The sequence below is a fragment of the Delphinus delphis genome, chromosome 1 (genome assembly GCF_949987515.2).
Source record: "Delphinus delphis chromosome 1, mDelDel1.2, whole genome shotgun sequence".
NCBI classification, from domain to species: Eukaryota; Metazoa; Chordata; class Mammalia; order Artiodactyla; family Delphinidae; genus Delphinus; species Delphinus delphis.
In genome coordinates, this window is record NC_082683.1 from 476,396 (window position 1) to 503,105 (window position 26,710).

At 55.5% G+C, this 26,710-nt stretch overlaps 2 protein-coding genes across 6 annotated transcripts; both read right to left on the reverse strand.

Moving 5' to 3' along the window:
* Window positions 1-12,904: 12,904 nt before the first annotated feature.
* AURKAIP1 (aurora kinase A interacting protein 1) lies at window positions 12,905-14,423 on the reverse strand. 4 transcript variants are annotated; one of them, XM_060024453.1, is made up of 4 exons: window positions 14,350-14,423; window positions 13,883-13,972; window positions 13,165-13,610; window positions 12,905-13,069 (listed from the first exon to the last, which is right to left on the reverse strand). In XM_060024453.1, the coding sequence occupies exons 2-4, from the start codon at window positions 13,932-13,934 to the stop codon at window positions 12,968-12,970; spliced, it is 600 nt and encodes a 199-aa protein (XP_059880436.1). In that variant the 5' UTR covers window positions 13,935-13,972; window positions 14,350-14,423; the 3' UTR covers window positions 12,905-12,967. The 4 variants fall into 4 exon arrangements, with proteins under 4 accessions (XP_059880436.1, XP_059880344.1, XP_059880260.1 ...); XM_060024361.1 differs by lacking the exon at window positions 14,350-14,423 and adding an exon at window positions 14,178-14,326; XM_060024277.1 differs by lacking the exon at window positions 14,350-14,423 and adding an exon at window positions 14,164-14,326.
* Window positions 14,424-16,082: 1,659 nt separating this feature from the next.
* On the reverse strand, window positions 16,083-24,255 carry CCNL2 (cyclin L2). Of its 2 annotated transcripts, XM_060012862.1 has the most exons (11): window positions 23,941-24,255; window positions 23,470-23,544; window positions 23,092-23,201; window positions 22,189-22,309; window positions 21,189-21,253; window positions 18,611-18,710; window positions 18,316-18,420; window positions 18,092-18,233; window positions 17,537-17,648; window positions 17,359-17,451; window positions 16,083-17,212 (listed from the first exon to the last, which is right to left on the reverse strand). In XM_060012862.1, the coding sequence occupies exons 1-11, from the start codon at window positions 24,232-24,234 to the stop codon at window positions 16,858-16,860; spliced, it is 1,572 nt and encodes a 523-aa protein (XP_059868845.1). In that variant the 5' UTR covers window positions 24,235-24,255; the 3' UTR covers window positions 16,083-16,857. The 2 variants fall into 2 exon arrangements, with proteins under 2 accessions (XP_059868845.1, XP_059868854.1); XM_060012871.2 differs by lacking the exons at window positions 16,083-17,212; window positions 17,359-17,451; window positions 17,537-17,648; window positions 18,092-18,233; window positions 18,316-18,420 and having other exon boundaries at window positions 18,704-20,589.
* Between the last annotated feature and the right edge of the window lie 2,455 nt (window positions 24,256-26,710).

Consider the following 26,710-nt stretch of genomic DNA (forward strand, 5'->3'; position numbering starts at 1 on the left):
ACTGTGTGCCAGGCACTGGGACTCAGCACCGCACCGGCTGCCAAGCTCCTGCCCTCTTGTAGCTGTTAGAGGGCAGACAGCCTGCAGACCCAGCTGCTGATGAATGAGGGCATTTTAAACATGGCGAGATTAACGCAGGTAAGGGGCTCCCTCAGCCAGACCAACCAGGACAGCCCCTCGGGGACCCACACCCACAAGTGAATAGCTAGGCTGGGGCCCAGGAAGCTGCCTGCCGGGTAGGGGAGAGCGTGCTGGGCTCTCACGTGAAGTACGATGAGGCCTAAGGGGGTTTACATGCGGGAGAGATGTGGTCTGATGATGCAGGAAACGCCAAGATGGTTAGTTTAGACCTGTCAGGATTTACACGAACACATCAGGGAAATGGACAGAGTTCTGAGATGCTCCCCAGGGCACCCAGCCCGTTTCCTCCCCCAGAGTGTGACCAACCTTGGCGGGATAGCCCTTCGCACCCACGTGACAGACGTGACTGCAAGTTGCTCCCTGAGGCAGAGTATGCATCTCAGCCGGACAAAAAGCCTCAGCTTCTCTGCCTGCTGGGCTGTGAAAGGGCCCATGGGGTTGACCCAAGTGCAAAACCCTGAGGCCCCAGCCACCCCCCCACCCCCCCACCCCCGCAAGAAGAAAATGGATCTCAGTCCTACAACCGCAAGGAATGGATTATGCCACCCACCAGATTAGCCTGGAAGAGGACCCCAGGTGACGACACAGCCCTGCCGACACAGGTTTCCCCTGGTGAGACCCTGGGCCGAGCTCCCAGCAAACTCACACCCAGACGCGTGCCCCACGCAGCCGTGCGGTAACGAACATGCCGAGGGAAGCTGCTGAATTCGCGTTGATTTTTGATGCAGTAACAGGAGACAAATACGACTGTCTCCCTGAGCAAAGCAGGGGCAGGACGTAAAAGGACAAAAGCACAGGTCTCAGGGATGGTGTCTTGTTAGGGACTGGCTTGTGGGCAGGTCGCTGAGCAGCAGGGTCCCTGGGGTGTCCTTGGGAGCTGCGCTGACCCATCATCAGACAAGGTGAGGCCAGAGCGTGGGGCCGTGTCACAGGCCACGGCACTCGCCATGTCCCCCTCACGCTGCTTTTATGCTCATTCTGACCAGGTCTCGTACAAGCACCAGGTTACTTGTGAGTGTGTTGGTCCTTCTTCTGGGGACCTGGTGGCCTGCCCGGTGCCGGGGCTCACCCCGTGAGGCAGGGGCTCTGCAGGCCCCATGTCCGAAGAGCCGGGTGTCCCGTGGAGGCTCTCTTCTCCTTCCGGTGGAGACCACAGGTCAGACAGAGGCTGGGAGATCATCAATCCACTGAGACACTGATTCGAAAATACAGACGAGAAAATCTGGAAATATAGATCCATTATTTCATGGGCCAGCCAACCCTTTTATCTTGAGAAAATGTCAGGGAGCCAAGATCAAGGATTTTAGCAGTCGTGGTCAAACCCACATCAGTGGTTTCCTGCGTGGCATTAACAGGGTTCAGGCACCCCTCATTGTACTGCACTTCGCAGACTGTGCCCTTTTTACAAACTGAAGCTTTGGGGTGACCCTCTGTCAGGCAAGTCTATCAGTGCCATTTTCCCAACAGCGTTTGCTCACTTCATGTCTGTGTCACACTTTGGTAGTTCTCACATTATTTCAAACCTTCCACCAGCGAAAAATTCTGACTCGCTGAAGCCTCAGATGATGGTTAGCATTTCTTAGAGACAAAGTAGTGTTAAATTAAGGCATGTAAAATTTAAAAAAATATATATGGGACTTCCCTGGTAGTGCAGTGGTTAAGAATCCACCTGCCAACGCAGGGGACACGGGTTCGATCCCTGGTCTGGGAAGATCCCACATGCCGTGGAGCAACTAAGCCCGTGCGCCACAACTACGGAGCCTGCACTCTAGAGCCCGTGAGCCACAACTACTGAGCCTGCGTGCCACAACTGCTGAAGCCCGCGCGCCTAGAGCCCGTGCTCCGCAACAAGAGAAGCCACCGCAATGAGAAGCCCGTGCACCGCAACGAAGAGTAGCCCCCACTTGCCGCAACTAGAGAAAGCCCACACGCAGCAACGAAGACCCAACGCAGCCAAAAATAAACAAATTTTTTAAAAAATTAAGGCATGTACGTTTTTTAGACATAATGCTATGGCACACTTAATAGCCTACACTTTAAACATAACTTTTATATGCGCTGGGAAACCAAAAGGTTTGTGTGCCTCGCGTGCCTGCGGTGGCCCGAACCGAGCCCGCAGCGCCTCTGACGCCTGCCTGCATCCCGTTTGGCTCGTTCTGTTCGTGAAGGTGCAGGGACGCCGGCCGGATTGTATGGGTCATAGACTCGAACCATGACCTCAGGCTCCGAGGTTGGCCATTGTATATTCTTCTCTCCCATCACGCCAGAAGTGTTTCCTTACCGCCCTTATCGATTCATCAGTTTTGCAGCCAGGAATCAAGGACCACAGACCCGACTCCTAGCAGATTTCACCCGTGGTGCCTCTCACTGCGGGAGTTAACAAAGTTACAGAGTCCCCAGGTCCAGCTGGTTGCTGGCGCCCTGGGAAGGCCAGGGCTGACAAGCTTAGAGCAGCCACCAGGCTGGCTTCCGGGGGGCCGCGAGCGCTGCTTCCACGTGGACGGGCGCCCTGGGTCCCTGGCGCCTCACCAAGGAGATTTACCTTTAAATGCGATGCTTCCAGCAAGGGAGCCCCTTCACCACGGGTTCTGGTGACAGCAGCTCTGCTTTATGAAGAGGGGCTCGAGCTCCCCACAGAGGGTGTGGGGGAAGCCACGGGAGGGAGGGAGGGTGGTCCGTGGTGTCCTGCCTGCAACACAGTCCCTCAGCCACCCCGAAGCCTTGACCTGGCCTCCCTGCGGCCCTCGGCATGGCCACCGACGCCCCTCGGCCCTGCAGCCTGGAGGGCTCCCACCTCCCCTGCCCGCCCAGCCTGCCAGCCCAAGGACTCCTCTGCTGTCGGGGTTAGGGGGGTGGGAGGAGTGGGGGAGAACCTACCACCAGACTCCCCGAGCTTCCTGGTCCCGACTGGACCCAGGGCCACCCCTCGGGTACCGTCCTGAGTGGTTCCCTTCTATCACTTCCTACAGAATTTTCAGTTTATCTGAAGAATCACTGGCTTCACGTCTGTATTAAGAGTTTCTTGTGGTATTTTGTCCTGAACTCTGAGGGCCAGTTGAAGGAGATACATTTACAGACACTCCATTACAGCCTGTGCCGTCTCATGCCCACACCACCTCAGCGAGACACGTCCAACTCCTCTGCCTGTCCTGCGGACTCGGGCCGGACTGCAAGTTCCGGGTCATCTGCTTCTGGTGCACAGGGGCCCCCGGCCCTGACCTGGCCCCTGGGGACAGTGTGGCAAGTGTCGGCCTGTCTAGCGAGGCTGTTTCCTGTCGCGTCAACAGTCAGGGACCCCGGAGACGGCCCCCGGGAGGCCACCACTGCCACCCGGCTGCACAGCATGTCCAAAGGCCAGAGAGCGGAATCTCTTTTAAGGTGTCACGTACTTCCCCAGGATTCAGTCACGAGAGTGTGTTTACCTCATAGAGCCTTCCGACCTGCAGGTACTGGCGGGGAGGGCCTCACAACACAGCAATCAGAGCCATCCTCGCCGCACACGCGAACGTGGCAGCTTCCCACCAACGCGAGATCGCAAAGTTGCTCCAACACAGTCAGAACAACGTTCCTTTTGTGTATAAATGGTCTGACTTTCCCATATTACGGGCTTCGTAAACAGGGGGGCTTCCAAACTTGCGAAGAGGTGGTTAGACACAGTAGTGATAAATATGTTCCATCGTCTGCACTGCTCTTCATTTTATCCAAGGAAGGAGGCCTTTGTGTTGCCACTGGCGGTCTGGGGGAACCCCAAAGACAGGTGAGGTTTAAGACACGTGGCCAGTTTTTCCAAGTCTGGATCTCAGGCCTGGATTTGGGCAGGCACATCGTCACTGTTGACCACGCACAAGACATGATGATCACGTTGGCTAGAGTTTTAACCAATCCGGGTGACAGCACCTAAAACGAGCACAGCCCTGAATGATTACTGGCAGCGTTCGCCATCTTAGAAACAAGGACCATCTGGTCAAACAGAGTCAAGTCGTGGTGGGAACCAGAGGGGAGGAGGGCCCAAACGGGGATAAGCCTGGAGGACAGAAATGCACTCCCTGACCCAGCAGAGGAAACAACAGCTTTGCTTTTTGTTTAGAATATGCTGTGCATGTAAAAGACAACTCTTTTTCTCTTTATTATGTAATATATACGCTTCCTCCACTTAACGATATTGATATACCTCCCTATGAATGTTTATTATAAGTACACAAATATTTATACTGTTATTGACAAATTTAAACGGAGAGCTTTCGATTACGTAACTGTATATATCACACGGCGTATGTTTTAACCTCACCATCCAAATTAGACGGAATTTGGACAAAGAAGGCTCTTTTTAGATAGTAACACACTATTTCTGTAATCGCTCTTTTTGTGAATTTCACTATCTTTAGAAACGCTCCAGGTATCTGCTGCGTAACAAGCACCTTAAAACCACAACCCGGGGGCAGGGATGAAGAGGTGGTGCACAGGGGATCTTTCAGAGCAGCGAGACTGTTCTGTATGATCCCCCAGTAGGGGGATTCACGGCACTGTGCGTTTATCAAAATCCAATGAACTGCATGGCGCAAAGGGGAATCTTAATGTGTGAGAAGTCTAAACAACTCGTTTAGGTGGCCAGGTAATCAGAACGCGGCCAAGAAATCTGGCTGACTCACAACCGGGGCGACACCACTGAAGGGGTGCGAAGCACCAACCTGAGGGCCTCGGGAGTCAGCAGAGCCTGTGACTGAAGGCAGAGGGGCCCGCGCGCAGCACCGTGCTGGAGCTGACACGAGTGTTTCCCACCGGCTGGGGTTTATCAGCTCTGATACTGCCGCAGGGGACGTGGACCAGGTTATGGAAAAGCGAGAGAGGGGCTGGAATGACCCGCGAGGTCAGGATCACAGTTGGAGACACTGCTGTGAACATGAGTTCACAGCTCGAACCTGCGTCCCGTCGTGGCGCAACACAAATAGAGGTGGACGCCTGTGGCAGCGGTTTTAGGTGTGTGGATGCGTGGTCGGCTCTGTCATCTGAGAAGGCCCAGCAGCAGTGAGCACACCCAGCTCCAGATCAAAATGGTTTCTAAGACCATTTCCCACACAAGGAACCCGGGCTCCTTGGAGAAATGGCGGGTCTTAGGGTGCGGGAGGGAACACGAGATAAGCCTGGAGTGCCGAAAAGGAAGGCAGTGCTAAAAAGTGAATGATGGGGGCTTCCCTGGTGGCGCAGTGGTTAAGAGCCTGCCTGCCAATGCAGGGGACATGGGTTCAAGCCCTGGCCCCGGGAAGATCCCACATACCATGGAGCAACTAAGCCCGTGCGCCACAACTACTGAGCGTGCGCTCTAGAGCTCACGTGCCTAGAGCCCACGCTCCGCAGCAAAGCCACCGCAATGAGAAACCCACGCACCTCAACAAAGAGTAGCCCCCGCTCACCGCAAATAGAAACTAGAAAGCCCGCGTGCAGCAACGAAGACCCGAGCAACCAAAAATAAATAAATAAAATTGAGTCTTTAAAAAAAAAAATTACCTGGACTTTTTCTAATACTAGTTGTTAAACTCTACATTTTCCAGCCCAACATTTAAACAATATTAACGTTTATATGACATAGTCTCCTTGGCAATATTTGCTCTCTGCCAGAATTCACACCTCTCTGCTTGTTATCCAACGATGAACAATTGTCCCAGGTTAATTTTTTAGCTGTGGATTCTGCAAGAAAATGACTTTTTTTTTTAAAGCATTAGAAGTTCAATTCCTTTTTTCTTTCTGGAAATCTAACGTTCTCTATTTTAAATCTATGAAAGCATGCATTAGTCTATTTAAGCCATCAGCATGGGAGCTTTATAATCAATATGCATTATTTTGGTTTCCAGGAAGCCAGGAAGTTATACTAAAATGCTCAGAGAATGTGCCCAGTCATACGGCCCAAGAACCTAATAGAATCTCAGCCGAGACCCTGGGACTTGGGCCTCTGTATCCTCCATGGCTGCCCAGTGGACGGGTCTCAACACGCTTCGTGTGCCTCAGCCCAGTGTGGACGGGTCTCAACACGCTTCGTGTGCTCTAGCCCTCATGTTGTCCCCTCTTTGGCCAGTGAAGCCCTTTGCACCCTCCTGGCGCCTCCCGTGGCCTCTGACATGAAGAGACACGGCAGGTTCTCATGCACTTCCTGCCACAGGTCTGGCGTTAGGGTTTCCAGGTAAACATCGCACAGGACATACTGAGAAATTATTTGTTGCTTATCTGAAATTCAAATTTAACTAGGGGCCTGTATTTTTATTTGCTGAAGTTGGCAACCTTACCAGGAACTAGCCATGTCTCCAAAGAGTCCTGGCTCCCACCAGAAGTGGGGGAGGGCACTTAGAGCCACTTCTGGGGGTCTTGGTTGGTAGACCTCACTCTCAAACATAAGCACACAGCCAAGTGCCACCAGAGGAAGCCCACTGATGTGGGAAACAGAGGCCAAAGGCAACAGAGGAACGCACTTGGCAGCAACAGAAGCTAGACTTGGCCGTGGGGGGCAGAGAAAATACATAGCATTAACATCCCCACAAGGAGAGGCCGCCACACCCACGAAACATGGACAGGGCACCGCCAAACACCCAAAAGTCAAGTCTCTTAGAAATTAAGACGGTAACAGAAATGAAAGAAATTCATTAAACGGATTAGAAGAAAATGTTGAATATGCCAACGAGATAAAATATAGAAGAGAAAGTCATCCAAACAACAGGCGTTTCATAAAAAGAGAAGAAACAGAGTGGAAGAAATGATAACAAAGCGGTTCGAGAAAACGTCCCCAAACTGAATCCCAGAAGGTTAGGAGTTTCCAGATTGAAATGGGCTCCTGTGGGGGCGAAAACAGATCCACACCAAAGTATATATGTCACTGGGAGTGTCTCCACCAGTGAAGGAAAAGAGGAGTTTCGAGAGAGAAAATCACAAAGGCTCTGGACTCAAATTGGGTTCAATTTTCTCAAGAACAACACTGGGAACCAGAAGACAACAGAGTGACACCTATGGGGTTTTATAGGAAATAATTTCCAACCTAGAATTCCACATCCAGCCAAACTGTGAACCAAGAAACAGGACCCAATAAAGATGTCCGCAGATTTGCAAGGTTTCAAAATTTTCTCTTGTGTTTCTTTCCGCAGGAGACTGGAAGATGTGCTCTTTCAAAGTAAGGTAAGGAAAAAAGGAAAAAAAAGTAAAAAAATGAAGAAAAAAAAAAGGGAAGGAAAAGGGAAGATGAGAGATCAGGGGAGCAGAGAGTCTGAGAGAATCCCCAGGGTGAAAGCTGGGCCTAGATGTGATGGGCAAACAGCCAGCTGGACAGGTGAGAAATGCAGGAAGAGACTTCACTCTGAGATGAATGAACCTCAGCTGTTTCTGGGAGTTGGGCTGAGAAGTTGGTGTTGAAATTGTGATGAGGGTACAGAAAACTAAAGCAACTGAAAAGAAAGAAAAAAAAACAACACAATTACTGATTCCAGGGAAAACAAAAACTCACAGGGAAGGAAAAGCAGTGACAGTGTCTCCACGTGAACAGACACTCACGTCCCCCAACTCACAGGCCACCGAGTCAGAGGAGGGGCAGTGAGGAGGGGCAGCACATGACACCCACGAGGAAAACAAAATGTAGTGCCACGACAGGGGACACAGGTTCGAGCCCTGGTCTGGGAAGATCCCACATGCCGTGGAGCAGCTAGGCCCATGTGCCACAACTACTGAGCCTGCGCTCTAGAGCCCGTGAGCCACAACTACTGAGCCCATGAGCCACCACTACTGAGCCCACACGCTACAATTACTGAGGCCCGCGTGCCTAGAGCCTGTGCTCCGCAACAAGAGAAGCCACCACAATGAGAAGCCCACACACAACGAAGAGTAGCCCCCGCTTTCCGCAACTAGAGAAAGCCCGCACACAACAACTAAGACCCAATGCAGCCAAAAGTAAATAAACAAATTTATTTTTTTTAAAATTAAGTTTTGGAGTCAAATAGAGCTGAATCATGGCTTCGCAGCCATGTGGGCAAGTTCATCTCTGTACTTAAGGGTCCTCCCTTATCAAACAAGGTTCATTATAGATTTGTTGTGAGGTAAGTCCTGTGAAGAACCTAGCACAATGCCTGTGGTGGAAAGAATCACTCAAACATGTCAATTACTAATAGTTTAAAAACATAATTCTTATTCTACAATCTATCTCTGATGCACCTTTTCTCAAAAAGCCATTCTAGGATGTACTCTGTGAAAACAAGAAAGTAAACCACACGGCAGGAAAACACGGCATTCCAGAAACAGAGGCTCCAGCTGATGAGGCCAAGGGTATCCCAGGGAGACCCTGCTGGTACCATCAAGGGCCCAGGGCGGCCCAGACAGGGCGCCAGGAGGGCGGCTCCACCTGAACAAGTCACTTGAGGAGCTGGACAGAAGTGAGTTTTTAAATTCCGCCAGCAAGTTTGGAGCTGAGTTAGTGATACATAGAAAAACGTGCAAAACAAAAAACAAGACTGGAGGATAGAGAGCTGAATGAGAAAGGAGACACAAGCTTGCTGAGCTGTGGGGCCATTTAAACTGTGGCAGACTACACCGGGAGGAGGCCGAGGCCAGCAGAGGAGCTGAAGCTGCTGCCCTGGCGCAGGCTCGGGGTGGGTGAGGTGAGGTGAGGCAGGAGCTGACAACCCCACACTGAGCCACGTACAATCCTACCTGGCCGGTAAATCAACAAACAAGAAGTCAACTGTAAATACAAAGTAACAAAACCAACAGGAATAAGCAAAGCGAACAGGCTCCTCGTGACGGGGAGAGGGTACCCTTGCCCGGATTCACAGGGAAGCTCAGGTCTGAGCCCCAGAGGACCTGGGGATGACCCACCCACCCTGTTCACGTGAGGGCTTTGGTGTTCCAAGGCCTTGGGGACTCCAGGATAGACCCCCAGTCTTGGTGGCCTCTGGGGGTCTATCCTCTGGGGGCCAGGTCCACTCGGCAGGACTCCAGGCTGAATCAGTGTCCTCCCCTGCACCTCAGATCACCTACACTGGGGTGGTGAGGGTGTGGGGTGCCAGGTCACAGGGCAGTCACCCCTGTCCTGTGCTCCCAAATTCACTGGGTCAATCTACACTCCACACAACACAGGCACGATGAATGCTGGCGACCTGGCTCACCCCGATCGTGAGTCTTGGCCACGGCTCAGAGGCTCCCACGGAGGTGTCACAACTCCCACCCGCCTGCAGGTTGAGGCCGTCCCTCCTCTTGGCCTCAGGGGCCCTGAGAGCCCCGCCGCTGCACAGCTGAAGCAAGGGGGCTGCCGGCCTGGTGCTGCCCCACCTGAGTCTGCGGTGCTTCCCTCCCTACTCAGCCGGGAAGGATCCTCAAAATACACAGAGGCCGCCCACACCCCACACAGAGAACTCCAATTTGGGAGGTGGCAGTCTCAGCTGGGGTGAACTCGAGCCCCAGCCCTGCTGCTCGGCTGACGTGTGACCCGCAGGTAAGGTGAGGGACCCAATGCCACGGCTCAGTCTGCTCATCCAAAAATGGTCCAGCAGTGCCCTGTGAGGCTGAGGACAGCACTAGACAGAATCCGACAGGGAGCAGGGGCTGTCGCCCCCGGCCCCCACCCTCAGGCTAACTCCAGACCCAGGTCTGGACTCCTCTGCCCCATCCTGGGGCTGCAGCTCAAGAGCCCCTCAGCGGCTTTTTCCAAAATTCAGACCCGGAGAGGAATGTTCCCTGCCTCCTCTGTCCCCCCAGGTTCCAGCATCCTTCCAGGCAAGTTCAGCAGGCCATGGCCAGGCCAGGGGAGTGAGGCCAACCTCTGCCCACGCCGAGGCCCTCCATCGCCCTCGCCAGCCTGCAGGCTCCTCGGACGGCGGGGAGCACAGCTATTTGCATGCAGTTTGGGGGCGCACACGTATGTGCGTGTCTGACTGGGGCAGGGCCCCAGCCAGCCCCTCCCAGGGCCCAGCGTCCAGCCTCACATCCTCCCGCAGGGCTTGAGCCCGGCCTGGCTCCCTCTTTGGCCCACTGTGTGGGCAGGAACGCCCAGGCCAGGAGACACTGGCCGTGCCCCAGGCATGGAAGAGCACAGGGACAAGGGGCGGCGGCTGAGCTCACCGAGGTGCCTCCACACTGGGTCCAAAAGGCAGATCCCCAGTCAGTGCCCAAGACCACCCCCATCGGCTCAAGCCCTCGCTGGGGCCCTCCTCTGGCTGAACCCAAGCCCTAGGCACTGCTACGGGCTAAGCGCAGACCACAGGCCAGAACCACATCACACAGCACGGGCCCTCCCTCTGCGCCCCACCTCAGGGGGTGCCCAGGGCTAGAACAGGAGCCGCGGGGAGGAGCTGCGGGAGGATGGAGGCCCCGTCGGGAGGTAGGGAGAGGCCTCTGGTGGTCCGGGGGGAGCTAGAGTAAAAATAAAACCCCCAAACCACCTCTTGAGATCATGCTTGGGGCCCAGGGTACCCAAGCCACAGGCAGGATGAGGTCTGCACACACGAGCTGGGGCAGGGAGAGGGCTGCCAAGGTGCAGGGCCTGCAGGGCAGGGGAAGGGACAGGGACTGGGGAGACAGAGCAGGGCTGGGCCAGCTCAGGAGCTGACCCGACAGGATCGGTGACCTCAGGAACAGGGGCCTCGACCATGGTACCACTGATGTCCGGGGCTACCTGCTCTTGGGCAGGGGCTGCCCTGTGCACTGTAGGGCGTTTCACAGCATCCCCGGCCTCCACCAACTGTGACCCCCACTGGGACAACCCAAACTGCCTCCAGATGTGGCCGAATGCCCACTTAAGAACCACTGTTGTGAAGGAATGGTGAGGCCGCGTGGCTTGGAACCACTGGGCAGCCTGCCTTCTGGGGGCGCCCCAGCTGGCACCCACCTCACGGTGGAGGCGGCTGGAGCAGGTGACCCGGGTGCCAGGGCCCTGCGGCGCTCTGCCAGCTGGCAGCCTCCAGGCGTCTGGGTCTGCACCCCCCTGCACAGGTCGGCCAGTTGTATCCCCAGCACTCATGGCCCCAGCTGAGCTTTGTCTCCAGACTCAGCCAGGGAAGGGTGGGGTGAGCCACGGGGCAGCTCCCACACGGGGGCTGGAAGAAACACCGGGAGCAGCTGCTCAGCGGCCGTGGGCGTCAGCCAAGGGCGTCACTGGCAGGCCAAGGCCCTGCTGGGAGGCCTGGTGGAGCTGGGGCCGGACTTGGCACCAAGAGAGCATGGTAATTCCACCCGAGGGAGGCTCCACTGCTGAGGCCCAGACCCTGGCCCTGGGGCCCCTGCCCCACCCACAGTTGAGGAAACTGAGACCCAGGAAGGATGCCCGTGTCCTGGTCCTCAGCCGGGACCCCAAGGGCTGCCAGGAGCCTAATCATTGCCCCCTAGTGGCCACCCATAGAAGCACTCCTGTGCCCTCAAGGGCCTCTAGTCTCCTCCAGGTCAGGGTCAGCTTCACGCTTCTCACGCCCACTCTATGAGCCCATCTCCCCGATGGACAGGGACTCAGACAGGCCCCACGGTTAGACGCCTGCTTACCCGGCTGGCAGGCATGCACAGGACAGGGGCCCACCTGGCTCACTGAAGCATCGGGGTCGTCTGTTCCCTTCCAGGAGAAATGCTGGGAAGCCCGCGTCCAAGCACACCCCCTGCCCCCAGATCTGCTAAACCCGCAGGGAACCCAACCCAGGCCACAGACGCATCTCTGACAAAACACGAGGAGACCGCACCGCCCTGGTGTGAAGCGGGACGGGGGCATCAGCAACAGAACTGTGCCCCTCGCAGACGCCACTCCGGGGCTCAGGAGAGACGTACCCACCTTTCCCTCCTTGAACCCAGTATCAGGAGCAGGGCAGACGCTGAGGATGAGGATGAGCCTCACCTGCACTCACGGACTCTGACCAGGCTCCTCCGCCTGCAGTCCAGCCCCCCAAGCCTGGATACAGAGGCCCAGGGGCCCCTCACTATTAGCGATAACACGTTCCCCTCCATGCAGGAGAAATCTGAAATTTCTGAGGACCACTAGCTCACACTAAGGCTCCACGCTTCCCCAGCTCCATAAACGGCACCCCTTCCTCAGCCAGCCCAACCCTGAACCTTCCAGAGTGGGCCATCCCTTCCTGGTGAGCCCTTCGCCACCCCCCTTCAGGGCCCCAGAAAGTGGCAGAGGCCAAGGAGCTCACAGCAGGCCACGGGTCCCCAGCTGCAGCTGAGCAGGGGACTGCACTTGAGGCCCAGGTGGCAGGGTCTGAAGGACCCCACCCATCATCTCTGAGGTTCTTTCCTGCCTCCCCTCCCCGTCTCCCCAGTGAGGCCCTCTCTGCCCCCTCAACTGTGCGGCTCCAGCTGCACACATGTGTTTTTTCCAGTGAGTAGGTCTCACAGCACCACACGACGCACAGTTGGTTGAACCTGGCACCACAGAGGAGCGCTGACTATGAGCTCTGCTCGGGTTTTTCGACTGCACAGAGAGTCAACCGTGTATCCTAATCACATCAGCACCTCCATCGGGGCACTCCCTAACCTCCAAGCTGGTCCCCTTGGCACAGTTCCCATCTGCGTGCTCCTCAGGGGCAGGGCTGGGACTCTGCTCAGCTGTCCCCACGGCACCAGTTCGTGAAAAGCCAGGCTGTCACTCCTGCAGCCCTGGCACCAGGACAAGGGCCAGCTCGGGGAAGGGACCGCCAATCTGCCACCCAGGGCCCTTGTGTCTCTTGTAACAGCAGACGCTGGTGCCAGCCTCAACCCCAAGACAGCTCACCCCAGGCAGAAGAGGGTCCAGGCCAGCAAGGATGACTAAGTTCTCTGAATATTTATTACAATGGGTCATCAGCAGTAACAGGGCTGGGGGAGGGACACACGAGACTCATTTGCCCTTCAGGTAGATCTTGGGGGTCTGCCAGCCTGCGGGGGCTTCCTTCAGGCCCGCCTTCAGCCAGATGCGCCTCAGGTCTCTCTCGAACCTTATCTGCGAGGGCAGAGAGAGGGACCACCAACAGGTCTGCGGCACAGCCACGCACCTCAACCACCCTGCCCAGCTCTGGACCGAGGGCCCACGCTCACCTGCTTCCGTCTCAGGCGTCCCTCCCTGACTTTCCGCCGCAGGAACCGGGTCCTCTTGACCAACTTGCGGTACTTGTGATGATTCATCTTCCGCCGGCGGATCTTGAGCACGTTTTTGCACTGTATCTGGGGTGCGTCCCAGACGTCCTTACCCCCCTGCTCGAACCCTTCCCCCACCTGGCTGGGCGGACACTCATAGACTTGGGCTGGAGACACAATCTCTGGGGCCCCAGCGTCCAGTCTGGGCAGGAGGTAGCGAACGGTCAGCCAGTTCTCCAGGGGGCTGACACACATCTTCCTGGGGACCAGCATCTCCTCAAGCTCCATGTGGACCCGCCGGTCAGGGAGGGAGGCAACCCCACTTGGGCCTATTGGTTGCATGCTGTAACGAGGCCTGCAAGCATGCCTGCCCAACACCCCGCAGACAGGCCAAGGCCCACTGCAACCTGCAGGAGACAAGATGGCACAGTTAGTTACTGCTCGTGGGGCTACACGACCTATGCACGGCCACCGGGTCTGGGGAGCAGAACCTCCTGAAGCCCTGCTGACATTCTCAGGCCCAGACTTCCCCTCTGTGAAATCTGGACGTTTACGAGGTAGTTTGTGGCCGGGCCCCGCCTCCAGCTGGTGAGGCACAGCAGCGGGGGGAACTGAGCTGCTGACCACATTCCTAACCCAGGTGCGCCTCCCGCCCATCTGCCCCCACGGGGCCTCTCACCTGCCCGGGGAACAGCCCTGAGCAGCTGGGAAGTCAGGCGCACCATGAACATGGTCTGTGCTTGGCGGCGGCCCCAGGCACTCAGCCGAGCTGGAACACAGGTGCACGCCTAGGTCACTCCGGGGACTCCGGTCTCGCCCTGATTCCCGCACCCCGTCTCCCTCACCACCCTATCCCACCACGAGAACGCTGCTTCGAGCACGGCTCCCTCCCTCAAACCCTCCGCCGCTCCCCAGCTCCGCGACTCTGGGCAGGTACTGACTCCCTGAACCTAGTTTTACCCCGAGGCGCCCACCGCGCGGGTGGTGTGGACGCTCGGGTCTTAGGCCCCGAGCCCCAGCCAGCCGCGGTCGCCTCCGCCGTCCCTGGAGCCCACACGCCGCAGCCTCACGCCGACTCTTCCCAAACGCAACCGGTAGTCTCAGCTGGCCATTCCGCCGCCGCGCTAAGGCACTTCCGGTCCGTACCTAAACTGGCCCCCAGCCCGCGTGGGCCGCCCGCTGGTTCCTACGGCCAGCGGCCCCTAGCGCCCCACGGCGCCTCGCTCCGCGTCGGTGCAGGTCCCACCCGGCCCAGAAAGCGACGGTTTCCGGCCGGAGGAACCGCCCCCCGCGCCCCGCCCCAGCTCCTCCCACGGCTCGCTGGCTCCGCCTGTCCCTTGAGGATGCTAGAAAACTACATTTCCCACAACCCCGGGGGGGCCCCTCTGCGCCTGCGTGGCCCAAACTCCCGTCGCCCCCCCCCAAAGGGTCAGGGGCCCGTTGTCCCGGGAGGCCGGAAGTGGAGTTTCGGGACTGCGGAAGGGACGTTATCCCGTCGACGGAAATAGGGTTTGCAGGGGCGACGGAAGTGGCCCGAGATACTGCGGCTGCTGGGGCCGGAAGGGAAGAACCGGAGCTGCCCGGTCTGCGGGGCGTGGCCTCCACCCCCGAGCCCTCCTCCCGAGGATGGGAGGGAAGCTGGCAGACAGGTGACGGCGGCTCGGCCCGGGCTTCTGCAGCCCGGACGCCAGGAGTGCCGTGCCGGGCGTTGGGGGAAGAGTCGGGGCGCCGTCAGGAAGGACTCGGGGGTCTTGGACCCGCCGCCCCATCCCTTTGGCTTGCAGCCTCCTCTCTCTGCCAGTCTGGATAAGCAGAGGAGGCCCCGTGTCTAACGCTTTTTGCATAGGTGGAGCTTTTTCCTTCCTCAAAGCAAACAAGCTCCCATCCTGTGCCCATGGGAAGTTTTTGTCCGAAAACCAAAAGAAGCGTCCGTGGAGCATGGTGTTTGGCTAAGACCCAGCGTTGCTCCTCAGGGTAGGGGGCTCCGAGGGCACCACTTCACCCATCTAGGCCAGAAAGGCTCCGTTGTCCTCGCTGAGGCTGGCTAGGATGGCAGGATCTCAAGAATGGACGTGCAGGGGCTCCTGCTGGCACTGGGATGTGGGGAGTCTCATTGGCTCTACTGGGAGGCTTGCTTGCTTCCAGCGAGTCTTAGGCAGGAAATGGCCAGGCCTGGACACCCCCAGGCCCCAACCTGGCTAAGCGGGGAGTGGACGATAGGCCAGTAGGAAGGGCCAGCTCCGTAACTGAGTCACCAGAGGACACCCTCCTGCCCAAGGGACTGCTTCCGGTTCCCAGGTCGGAAGGTCTCTGAACACGTCCTGGAGCCCACCCCTCCCTCCAGCTGCACGGCCTCCCCAGGCTTTTGTGGTTTGATCATAAGAGTGAGCCACCTGCACCCTGGGCACTGACCCTGCCGCTTTCACACCTTGGCTGTACTGACTTCAAGCACCTTTCTCCAGGCCCACTGGCTCCAGGAAGGCCACGCCTCCCACCCACACAGCAGTGCTGGTCTGGGGAGAGCCAACACGGGGCACAGGACAGGCCCAACAGCCCTCGATCTGCACAGAGCACACGCAGCACCCAGAGACAGGCCCCACACCCATCCTGCTCACCTTCACCACCAACCTGTCTACTCGCCCGCCACCCACTCTGACGGAGGACCCCACCGGGGTGATGCTCCTCTGGGGTCCTTGTTCCTGGCTGCTGCCAGCCTGACAAAACCTGACGAAAGCGCATTACAAACCAATGTCCCTCAGGCACTAGGGAACTCCAGACCATTATGTTCTTTTCAAACCCTCCCTCTACCCCACCAGCAGCAGACAGCTCAGACTCCTCACAAACCCTCACAGAAGAGCAGGTGCACAAAAACTCAATACAAAACCCAACGCTTTAATGAGATGAGAGACGGCAGCACAGACGTACCAGTAGAACAGGTACTGCCAGCTGTGCACGGGAGCAAGCAAGCACGTTGACAAACCACAAACCCTTTAACGTTCCAAATATCCTGAGTAGAGAGAATTGTGTTTATTTAACCACATAAAATGCATATATAGGAAACTTCTCTATTTAGGAGCTGGTGGCCTGCACTCAGCATTGCACAGATAAAAATATACGACTTTCAACACAGATCTAAATACCTTCACATTTTAAAAATCAGAATTCTCTACACAAGTTTTAAGCTGACAGAATTCAAGTTCTGAGTTTTCGTATAGCTTTAACTTGTATTAAACATGTTTATTTACAACGTGGACAGAGTGAGGGGCTGTTAAGGCCATTTTCTCATAGTGAAACATTGCAAAATACGTACATAAGTACAACCTAATATAGGCAAAGGTTCGAAAAGTCATTTTCTTGGTTTAACGTAATTGAGTATCGGTATGGAAGTGAAGAGACAGCCTGTCGTAGCACCAAGCCACGCCACTGGGACGTGCGCACCCCGCCTTTGCAACCAGCAGGGCTGCTGCTGAGGCGGGCGGGGTGAGCTGGGCCCGGGCCACACTAAAGGGCGGCTTGCTGGCCTCTCCATTCCATCTCCAAATTCATCACACAGTCCCGAGTCAACAACCATTTCCAGAAAGAGTCACGCCCCAGGGCCAGTGGCCGAGGTGGGCATGCCGAGGGCCGAAGGGCAGACCTTCAGGGAGCCTGCCCTCACCTCCGGTGCCTGCTGTGCCCGGGGTGGTCCCGCTCATAGCGATGGCCCGCTCGCTCGTAAGAGCGAGAACGCTCCCGTCGCTGGTCTCTACAGTAATGACTTTTCTTCTTGTATTTTCCAGAATTATCCGCCCGTTCCCGTGAGCGGCTCCGAGAGCGGGAGGAGCTCCGGCTCTGAGACTTGTGTGGCTTCTGGGCAGAGTACTTGCAGTCCTTGGACCTCCGGTAGCTCCTTACTTTGGAGCCTTTGTAGGGAGCGCCCCGATGGGCCTGTCTGGGTGGGGAGTCACTCCGGCTCCGTGAGCGGCTCTGTGACTTGGACCCGCCAGATGTAGAGCCGCTGTCGCTTTTCCTGTGAAGGAGACCACTGGGTGGATGACCGCCCACCCCGCCCACCTCTGGGTCAGGAGCAACTGTCCTGAGGAGAGGCCACACCACCTCCCAGGGAAGACACCCACCCTGCCAGGTGCAGCCCCAAGCGCCCCGAGCGGCACACACCTTCTCTTAGGAGAAGCGGATGGCGACGGGGACCTGGAATAACTCTGCTCGTGACTCCCACTCCGACTTCGAGCCCCTCGCCCCCTCGGCAAGCTGAGAACAGGGCGGAGAGCAGAGTTTCAGACCCCACGTCTTTGCAGCCAACCCCAGCGGCCCGTTGGGGCACGCGGACACTCACCCGTTCACCGGGCTGTCGGCCTTGGCTCTCTTCACGCCCTCCACTTTCCTCCGGGCATTCTTCACAGAGAGTGGGGAAGGTTTGTCTCCTTGGCCTTCCTTGGGGGATTCCGCTAGAATCAAGTATGAGAAGTTACAACCCGACAGCTGTTCTGCTGAGAAACGGGTCAGCCAAGCAAGGTGGGGCCTCTCCCGCAGGACTGCCGCTGCCGACCGTGACTCCCTGCTCCCCGCCGGGCTTGGAACCACCAGACGCAGGAAGGTCACCCGTCCCGCTCCTCCAGGACCGGGGAAAGGCGTCACACCTAACTCTAGAATATGACAACATGATCTACTGCTCCAGATTTATGAGATTTTCATTAAAGACAAACTATTTGGCTAGACTGGGTGAACAGCCATTTCAGGAGCCTGTCCATACCCCTTCCTACTGAAAACAGAAACACAGACGTCCTAGGAGCCCCCCAGAGTGCTCAGACTAGCCGTAGACGTGATTCTAAGAGAAATCGGGAGGGGAGGGCCACCCCTGAGAGGAGCACACGCGCGCCCTGACGCTCACCCGGCTTGGGGGCAGGTGAGAACCGCGACGTGCTGTCCAGCACCTGGGTGCCGCCAGGCAACAGGCCCTTGGCTTGTGCCTTTGCCTCGTCAAGGGCGTACCTGCGCTTCTCCACTTCACCTTCCAGGTGGGTCAGGTCAACCTAGAAAAGCCAGAGTGCAGGATTCAGACCAGATGCTTCCAGTCAAACACAGAGGAACACGTGACGTGAAAAGACACAAAACCTTTTTCCGAGTATATAGCTGCAGAATTTTTAAGCAGATTTCTTGAATTTCTTCTTCAGTTGCTCCAAACAAAAGAAACCAATGGGGACGATTGGGCAAAGGGATCTGTAAACACAAAAAAGTAATCACCGTTACACTTTTTTTTCATTGCCGCCAAGATTCTCCGGGCAATAAACACAAGCCTGCCGGTCACCGGCAAGTAGGCTTTTCACTGGCTCCAATGAGCATAATTTGAAGCACAGTATGTAGAAGTTCACTGGGGTCGGTGAATCCCCCGGGGTGGCCCATCACTGACCTCCAGTGTCCGGGCAGCAAGATAGATGCAGGCACAGGCGATGCTCTCAGGCTGGAACCTCACAAAAACGTCTGTGCGAAGGCTGTCATTCATGTAGTTCCTGAAAAGCAGATGCAGGAAGAATTGCAACGCCCGTGGCAATGCCCACACCACCTGTCTGCACTGTCTAAGTCAAGTCACTGCTCCACTAAGTAAGTCTACTGCCAGGACTTAGAGCTAGACAGTCCTGTGAATCTCACAAGTTCATGGAGACACGTTCTAGCTGCTTCTTCTGAATACACGACAGGAAGACAGGGAAATAACTGAAAAACTTTTTTAAAGCTGGCTGAATGTCAGACAATATGTGTTGCTATGAAAGAGAACCGACTTTAACTTTACTTTTCCCTCTCAACCTTTGGCCTGCTCTCATGCAAAACACAGTGCCTCAGAAAGATGTCTACTGTGGCAGTTCAACGTATCTGATTAAGGAAACCTAAATGCTCAAAATCCATGGTGCAGAGAAACATGCAAACTCAAATGAACGGGCTCAGCACAAAGCCTGCGAGGGCCTTTCTGAGACAAGTCGTCCTCTTGCACTCCTTTTCCGGGGAGAGGTGCTCACGGCGTGGCTTCTTCCACACGGGGAGTCCACTTGAAAAGGGGGGAAAACGCCCTTGGGTGTATGGGAACATCATGCAGAAGGCTCAGTGCCCCAAGGGAAATCCTCTTCTCAGGCTTATCAAAGAACCGTTTCCAAACTGTCCCATTTCAACAAGGAGTCTTAAAATGAACATTCATAAAATCACATAAAAGCATCACAATACTACAAGTTTCATCACAATCAGGACATTTAAAAAACTTTATCACATTTTAGAAGATATAAAAATACAAAACATTTGCATTTTTAAAAAAATTAAAGAGTTTTGACATTGGCTACATTTTCAACATTTTCATTTAGATATATTTCTCTAAGATTTAATAGACCAAAAATCAGATCTCACCTTAACTTTATCAACATTGCAAAAACAAAAGACTAATTTCACAAGAAAACAGTTGCACAGGTCACGTATTTAGTGCTCGTAACATCCCCCCATGGTACCAGGCTCCATCCAGAGGGGAGCCAAGTCGTGCTGGGGTCTGACTGATGCACCCCCCACCCTGGTTATCTCTGCCCAAAATCCTGGAGAAGGTGACCTACAAACTCACGGAGAAATTCCTCAGTGATAAATTCTCCATCTGCCCACTAGCAGCACCTGGCTCTGAAGCTCTTGCTCCAGGCACCCAGAGGGGACCAAGGAAAAGCCTGTGTGATGGAGCCAAGGCCACATGTCCCGAGAGTTGCAAGTAAACGGTTCAAACATTTGATAAACATAACCGTCAGTAACTTTTTTGGTTCTAATAAGAAAAACTTTAGCATTCAGATAGTGATAATATTATTAAACCGTTTACTCTTAGGTCCTAAAAAAATACAAATGAAGTCCTCAAAACATATACTTAAACTTAAGTGCTATTTTTGAAATAAGTCACAATATAAAAAGTGTCCATGGAATGATTTAAAGATGCACACCTTTTACTAGACTGTGTCAACACTTAGTGCTGAAAGAGCAACTCTAGGACTTTCAGAAATAAAAACACCATCCCACACTTGTCTGAACTCCCACCAGCCAGTTTTCACAGCTTCCCATTTTTTTTAAAGAGAAAGGTACTGCATCTTTATTGCACAGGTAGAGCAGTTTCAAATGGACAAAATTCATGTCAAGACAGTTATCAACTCTAATCAATACAATTACCAAGCACGACAGAGGATTAACAAGAAGCACAATCGTCAGAGAACCACAGCAGCAGTGGGCCAGCACTAGACTATCGTGCGCATACCACCATCTAGAGCCAGCCTTCGGCGGAGAGCCTGCACTGGATTGGCTGAGGACGGCCGCTGTCCCTGCACCGAAGCGCTTGGACAGGAGAGGAGAAGTCTTAGTCACTTACCCTCAGAGGCTACCCTTTGATTGAAAGAGTACAGAAAAGAAAAGTCAAAATAGGTTCTCCATTAGACACAGCACAGCACCAGACAATTCAGGCAGCAAAAATATGACCCTTACACACTTCACTCTGTGGGAAAGCACCCAGCTCTGAACTGTTACTTCAGGCTTCACTTCTAGCAAATGCATTGTTAAAATCAGTCCCCAGATTGTAGGAAGGCTTTACACCCCCTCTTCCTCCCATAGGATTCCCTTGACCGAGGCAGTCAGAAGCAAGTTCACGGTACCGTGAACCTCTAAGTCCACATTACCGTGAACCTCTAAGTCCACACTGGCAGCTGAGGGAAAGACCCCTACGTGCCAAGTCCATAGCCCCCAAAGGGCAGCCCAGTGACTGCTCTCCTCCAGGGGCAGGGCGGGTATGGGCCACCTTACCGTTCCACCAGTGCCTGATATCTGGGGAGTCTGGCTGGAATTTACATGGCAGGAACCCTGGGCACTCAGACAACTCCAGCCCACAACCAAGTCATGGGACCGACTACCCACTGCCCAAGTGCCTCAAATCAACAAACTCCTGCACTGCCCTGGCTGGTCTCATAAAACAAGGAAGGCCAACTCACCATGAGGTCTGGACCAGGTGTCGGTTACGCTCACACTCTAACACCTGAAGGTACATAACGATTATCTGGAAGATATGGGTCAGGCAATTATTATCAAGCACCTTGAGAACCCAGAATTCAGATCTTGAGGGCATCCATGCAGCAAATAAGGGCCTCGTCCTAGATCCCAGGGGTGGCTCCCGGTCGCACGCCCCGTGCACAGCTCAGCTGGAGGGGAGCTCTTGTCGACGCGCCCGCTCCCTGCTTCTGCAGCCAGGTGCCACGAACGCGCGTGAGAACCTAGCTGCACCCAAGTCTGTCTCGGCCGGAACAGGGCTGATGCTCATTCTCGTCTTCGACACACTTTCCACCAGTGAGATTAGCCTGCCCTGAACATTGCTGTACCCCAGTCACCAACGTATACAAAACGTGGTGTGAAAATACTTTCAGCAAATGAAGAAAAAGCTCTTAAACGTGTGGTGAGTAATCTACCGAGATTCTGAACTAATACCAAGAGAAGATATGAGGAAACCCCGAGTAAAAAAAGGATGGAAACAGAGATGAAAATAGCACTCTTCACGTTTGAGTGTAACATAGAAGATATACATGGTATCGTATGCTCAACTGATACACAGTGCAAAATAGCTTTCGTTCATCTCCAAATAAAGGGTTCAGAATTCTTCCAATTCCCCAATATAAGAAAATAAAGTTATTACTAAAGCAGCTTTAGAAAAACAGCTGTTGAGAAAGAAAAAGTAAACTGACAGATTTCATTTTTACAAGTTCATCACCATTTTTGAAAGCTCAAACTTAAAAGATGCAATTTCCAAAACTTTTAGAAACATACTATTAAGACAAACATGATACAAGAAGACTAATAAGAAAACAGTTATTTTCCAATTATAGATAAAAACTGGAAAACCAAATGAGGAACACATTTAATCCTTTTCAGTTTCCAATCTAGGTGAGAATGAAGCAATGACTCTGGTGGACTCATGTGGCAGCTGGGCCTCATACCCACCTTGTGAGGGTGCTTCACATGGACGCAGAAACCCAACTCTTTGAGAACTCGCCTTTCTGCCTTGATAATTTGATTCTTTAAGTTAACATAATCTTGATCCAACAGTAGAGGCACAGGTTTTCTACAAATACAAAGCACACGATCTGCATAAGGCTCAAATAAAACAAAGCCTATCAAATCCCACGGGTTACCCCCAAACAGTGACAATCTAAACAGGATACAGAGTCAGGAAGTTTGCTTCCTGTAACTAACAAAACCACAGTTTTCCTCAAACCCCAGCGCTGACCTACTCACCCCGCCTCAATGACCCTCTCCCTGTTTTCTTTACGGATGATAAACGCCGCCTGAACAGAGTGGAGGGTCTCACGATCTCATGGCCCAAGGACTACATGCCGTCCATCCGCCTCAAGATACAAGCAGGTGTATTGAGGATGAAGGGGAAACCAAAACACCAACAGAAGCATGGCATTTAAACAGCCAAGGCTGCATTTTAAAAAGGCCCTCCATTAGCTGGAGCGTTGGAAAGCCTGGGCCAAGGATGCTTCTAAATATCCTGCGACGCACAGGACGGTCCCCACAGCAAAGAATCATCCAGCCCAAAACGCAAACAGTGCTGAGGTTGAGAACCCAGTTCTAGAGCATTCAGGCTGACGTGGGCAAACCACGAAACGAAGGCCACAGCCAAACTACAGCCACAGCGCCCTGTCCTCCTGACTGCGGTTCCCTCACTGATTAAACAGCATCTGTTGGGTACACCCCCCCACCCCCGCCACAGGCGCCACGCCTCCTCCTGGGCACAGGTTTAAAACCTCACCCCCTAAACCTTGTTTCAGAAACGTTAATGTAACGGAATAACCGTGAAAACAGAGACGGATACGTACGACAGGTCTGATAAAAACTCACTTTTTCTCTCTCAGGTGTCGAAGGCGATGAAACACGTTGATGACGTCCCGTATCCGTCTTGGAGCCTCTTCTATCTTGGAGGCCAAGTGAACACAGGCCATTGACACGTGCTGAAACGTAAGCGATGCAACACAGAGATGTTTGTTCCAAGGACGACAGTCTCCAACAGCTGAAGAACGGCGGTTAAGAGCCGTGCACCCTGAGAAAAAGGCCACTTGGAAAAAAACCCTCTGCAGTACAGGGGGCTTCCCAACCCCCCAAGTACAGCGCTGCAATTGGGAGACAAGTACTCGTTCCTCTGAGCAACGGGCAACGCAACAAACCCAGGTTTCCTGTCAACACGTTTCTGAGGGAAAGAAAGACGGGAGGAAGCCTCACCTCCATGGAATGCTTCACAAAGGACTTGGTGTAGAAGAACCGCTGGAACAACACCTGCCCGGTAGCCATGGCAACCTGCACAAGAGAAAGGTTCCATCCTTTTCAAAACCCAATTCAAAGCCCTCAAAGTTAAATTATTAGGTTTCACGAGACTCCTAACAAAAAGTCAAAAACTAAAATGCTTCCGCGTCCACAAAGGTTCTTCGCGTCCTGCTGCCTCGCCTCCCTCATCACCTCCGGTGGGCGGCAGCGGGGACTCCCTGGGCCTGGGTCGGCCGGTGGGCCCGGGGCCAGGTGAGAATAAGGAGCGGGGTCGGGGTCCGAAGAGGGGATCGGCGCTGCGCCCGGGTGCCGGGCGGGGACACGGAGTGGGCTCCGGATAAGGCCCCCCCCGCCAACAAAGGGGCCGGCAGCCTTCCCGGCGCCAGCGCGGCGGTTACCTCGGCCCGAGGCTCGCGGCCGCTCCCTCACCTGCGGCAGGCGGAGCAGGATGCCGGCCGCCTGGATGAGCTCGCAGCCCACCACGCGGAGGTCGGTCTCCGTGTCAGTGTCGAGGCCACTCGACATGGACGGCGTGAAGCGGAGCTTGTCGTCCGGCAGGAGGCAGTTCTCCAGAGTGATGAGCACCCCGGAGTACAGCCGGTCCCCAATTAGCACCCCCTGCGACCCCGGAGCTGCGCCCCCGGAGGCCGGCGTGCCGGCCGCTGCCGCGGGGGCCGCCGGTCCCGGAGCCCCGGCCCCGGCCGTCGCCGTCGCCGTCGCCATTTTGCGCCGCCGACTCCCTCTTGGGCTCCTTCCCGACAGGGCGGCTCCCCGAGACGCACTACGGCCGCGACCGCCCCGCCCCGCCCTGCCGCGTGCCATTGGTTCGACCGGCAGGCCACCCGGCGCTCCCTTGCTGCGATTGGCTTAGCCGCCTGTCCGTCAGCGGCGCGGCGGACGCCGGAACCCGGCGCGGGCGGGAGCGGGCTTGTTACCCAGGAGGCCCTGCGGCGCCGGGCTAGACCGCGGTCTCGGCCACGACCCGGAAGCACTAGTCGGAGGTGCCAGCCCCGGGCGTGTTTTATGGGCTAAGCGCCCCGGTCCGGCCGTGCAGTCCGTGCAAAGACCCGGGAGCTCTCTAGGTTCCCACCGCAGCCCCAGGCTCCTTAGGGGTCCGGCGGGTGCTGAGGGGGGCTTGGGGGGCCCGGGGGCGACCCCGCGTGGGCAGGGCCAGGCGGGACGTCCCCTGCCCCCAGGACCCGCGCGGCGGGGCCGGGGGGCGGCTCTCCTTCGGCCTGGACTGCGTCCTTCGGGCATGTGGTCCAGGGCTTGAATGGAGCTGTCGGAGTTTTCCGAGGCCCCCGACCTGAAAGGATGGGCGCACGCGCTAGTAAGTTGTCCCCTAGCCCACACACAGCAGCAACGAGATGCTGTTTCCCTGAGTTAATTTGTGGCCGCCGGCGCGGTCAATTACTCTCTAGCCTTTACTGAGTCCAGGTCTTGGGGTACAGGTATTAACGCCAGATTCCCAAAGTTCTCGCCTTCAGAGCTGAGTCCAGAAAGGAGAGAGAAGGTAGCTGTAAACGTTTAATTCGATGTTTCTACAAAGCCACAGCAGCTACAAAGTTGCAAGAGGCATGAGTTCCCCCAGGTTTGGGAGGAAAGGAGCCAGGTTGGGATGCCCCGGGGGCCATGGGAAGGGGCTTGGACTTTATCCTGCCAACAGCGGGGAGCCATCCAGGGGTTTGACCCTCCGTTTCCTCATCTGTTGTATCAGGCGCTCTCGGGATTAGTGACCGCCAGCTTCTGGTGGTTTTTACGTCAGCTGACAGCAGTGTTGCTCTCGCCTCAGCTGCGACAGCATCTGAGTTATCTAGTTATCCGTTGCTGAACAGTTATCCGAAACTTTCACCAGGACCAGTGGAAGAACCTGTGTGAGGATGATGGGAAAGCAAGACTGGGTGAGGGGGAGCTTGGGGTGGGGGGCAGGTTGGAGAGGAAATTGCAGGGTAGGAGCCTCGGTGGGGGCAGGTTCAAACACTTGGGAGCTGCCAGTGATTGCACCCAACTCAAACCTGCCCAAACCCAGTGGTGCCATTGACTTCACTCCTGCTGAGACTCGATCCTGCAGCTCAGACCTGTGCGAACTAAGCGCCAGTGTCCTGTCTTCACCTCTGTGGGCAACGTGGCTACAGTGCCCCACCTCCCCTACCCCAGCCGGCAGCTCAGGGAGCTTTCCTCTCTGCGGGCCACAGCAGCACACTCCAGGAAACAACTTGTTTCTTGTGGGCCCTGTCTGGGCTGCCTGTCCATCCCCTAACAGTGACTGGCCAGAGGAAAGGGAAAAACTGATGGCTCTAGACAGTCAGGGCCAGACTCTGGAGCTGGGGACACGGCCACAGCACAAAGGGAAACCTGGTTCTGTGGCCAGGGCAGGGGTGCCAGGAACAGCCCACAGTTGTCTGCCACGTTCCCACCTGCCTTTATCAAGATGGACGAAGAGAAGGCAGCTCCTTCCCAGCAGTGCATCTTGCACAGAACTTGGTCCGCCACACCAGAGAGCTCTTTGTGTCCTCCACCCTGTTGTTTTCAATATGAACCATTTTCTGCCAAGGTGCGTAGTCAGGCGCTGCACTCAGCACGGCAGAACAGGACTCAGGCACCTGCCCCCGAGTGCTTGGTCCAGTGGCCATGTTTGGACACAGCGACAAGGGCCAGGAGGAGGGGCCTCTTAAGAAGCCAGAGCAGTAATTGCAGCTGGAAGAGATGTTCACCCGCGTGAGGATGGAGGAAAGTGGGCAGAGTGAAAAGATTTGACCGGCTCTGTACTGAGCTGGAGATGGGTGTTGTCTGAGGGGGGTGACTTCCAGGGCAGGGCTGGCAAAGGGTGGGGGACGGCATCGCCACAGGGCCCAGCATGGGGGTTCGGAGTGCGGTCAGGCGGGCATTGCCAGGTAAACGCAGGGGTCATCAGCAAGCAGACAGCGACTGCTCTGGTGGGCCTGAAGAGCTCTCCTAGAGCAGAGCGTGTGCGGGAGGGGAAGGAGGGCAGTCCTGGAGGGAAGGGAGCGCATGGTCCTCCGGGGCAAGGGCTGTGTCCCTTGGACTTGGGGACCAGGAGACGGCTTTGGTGAGAGCTATCAGGGTGTGGCAGAGCTGCTCACAGACCCAGTGACAGGAGGCCAGAGCTGGAAGGGGCTCAGAATGCAGACGAGGCTCCTGGAGAAGGCCAAGGGAAGGCCCTGTTCCTGAGCAGGAG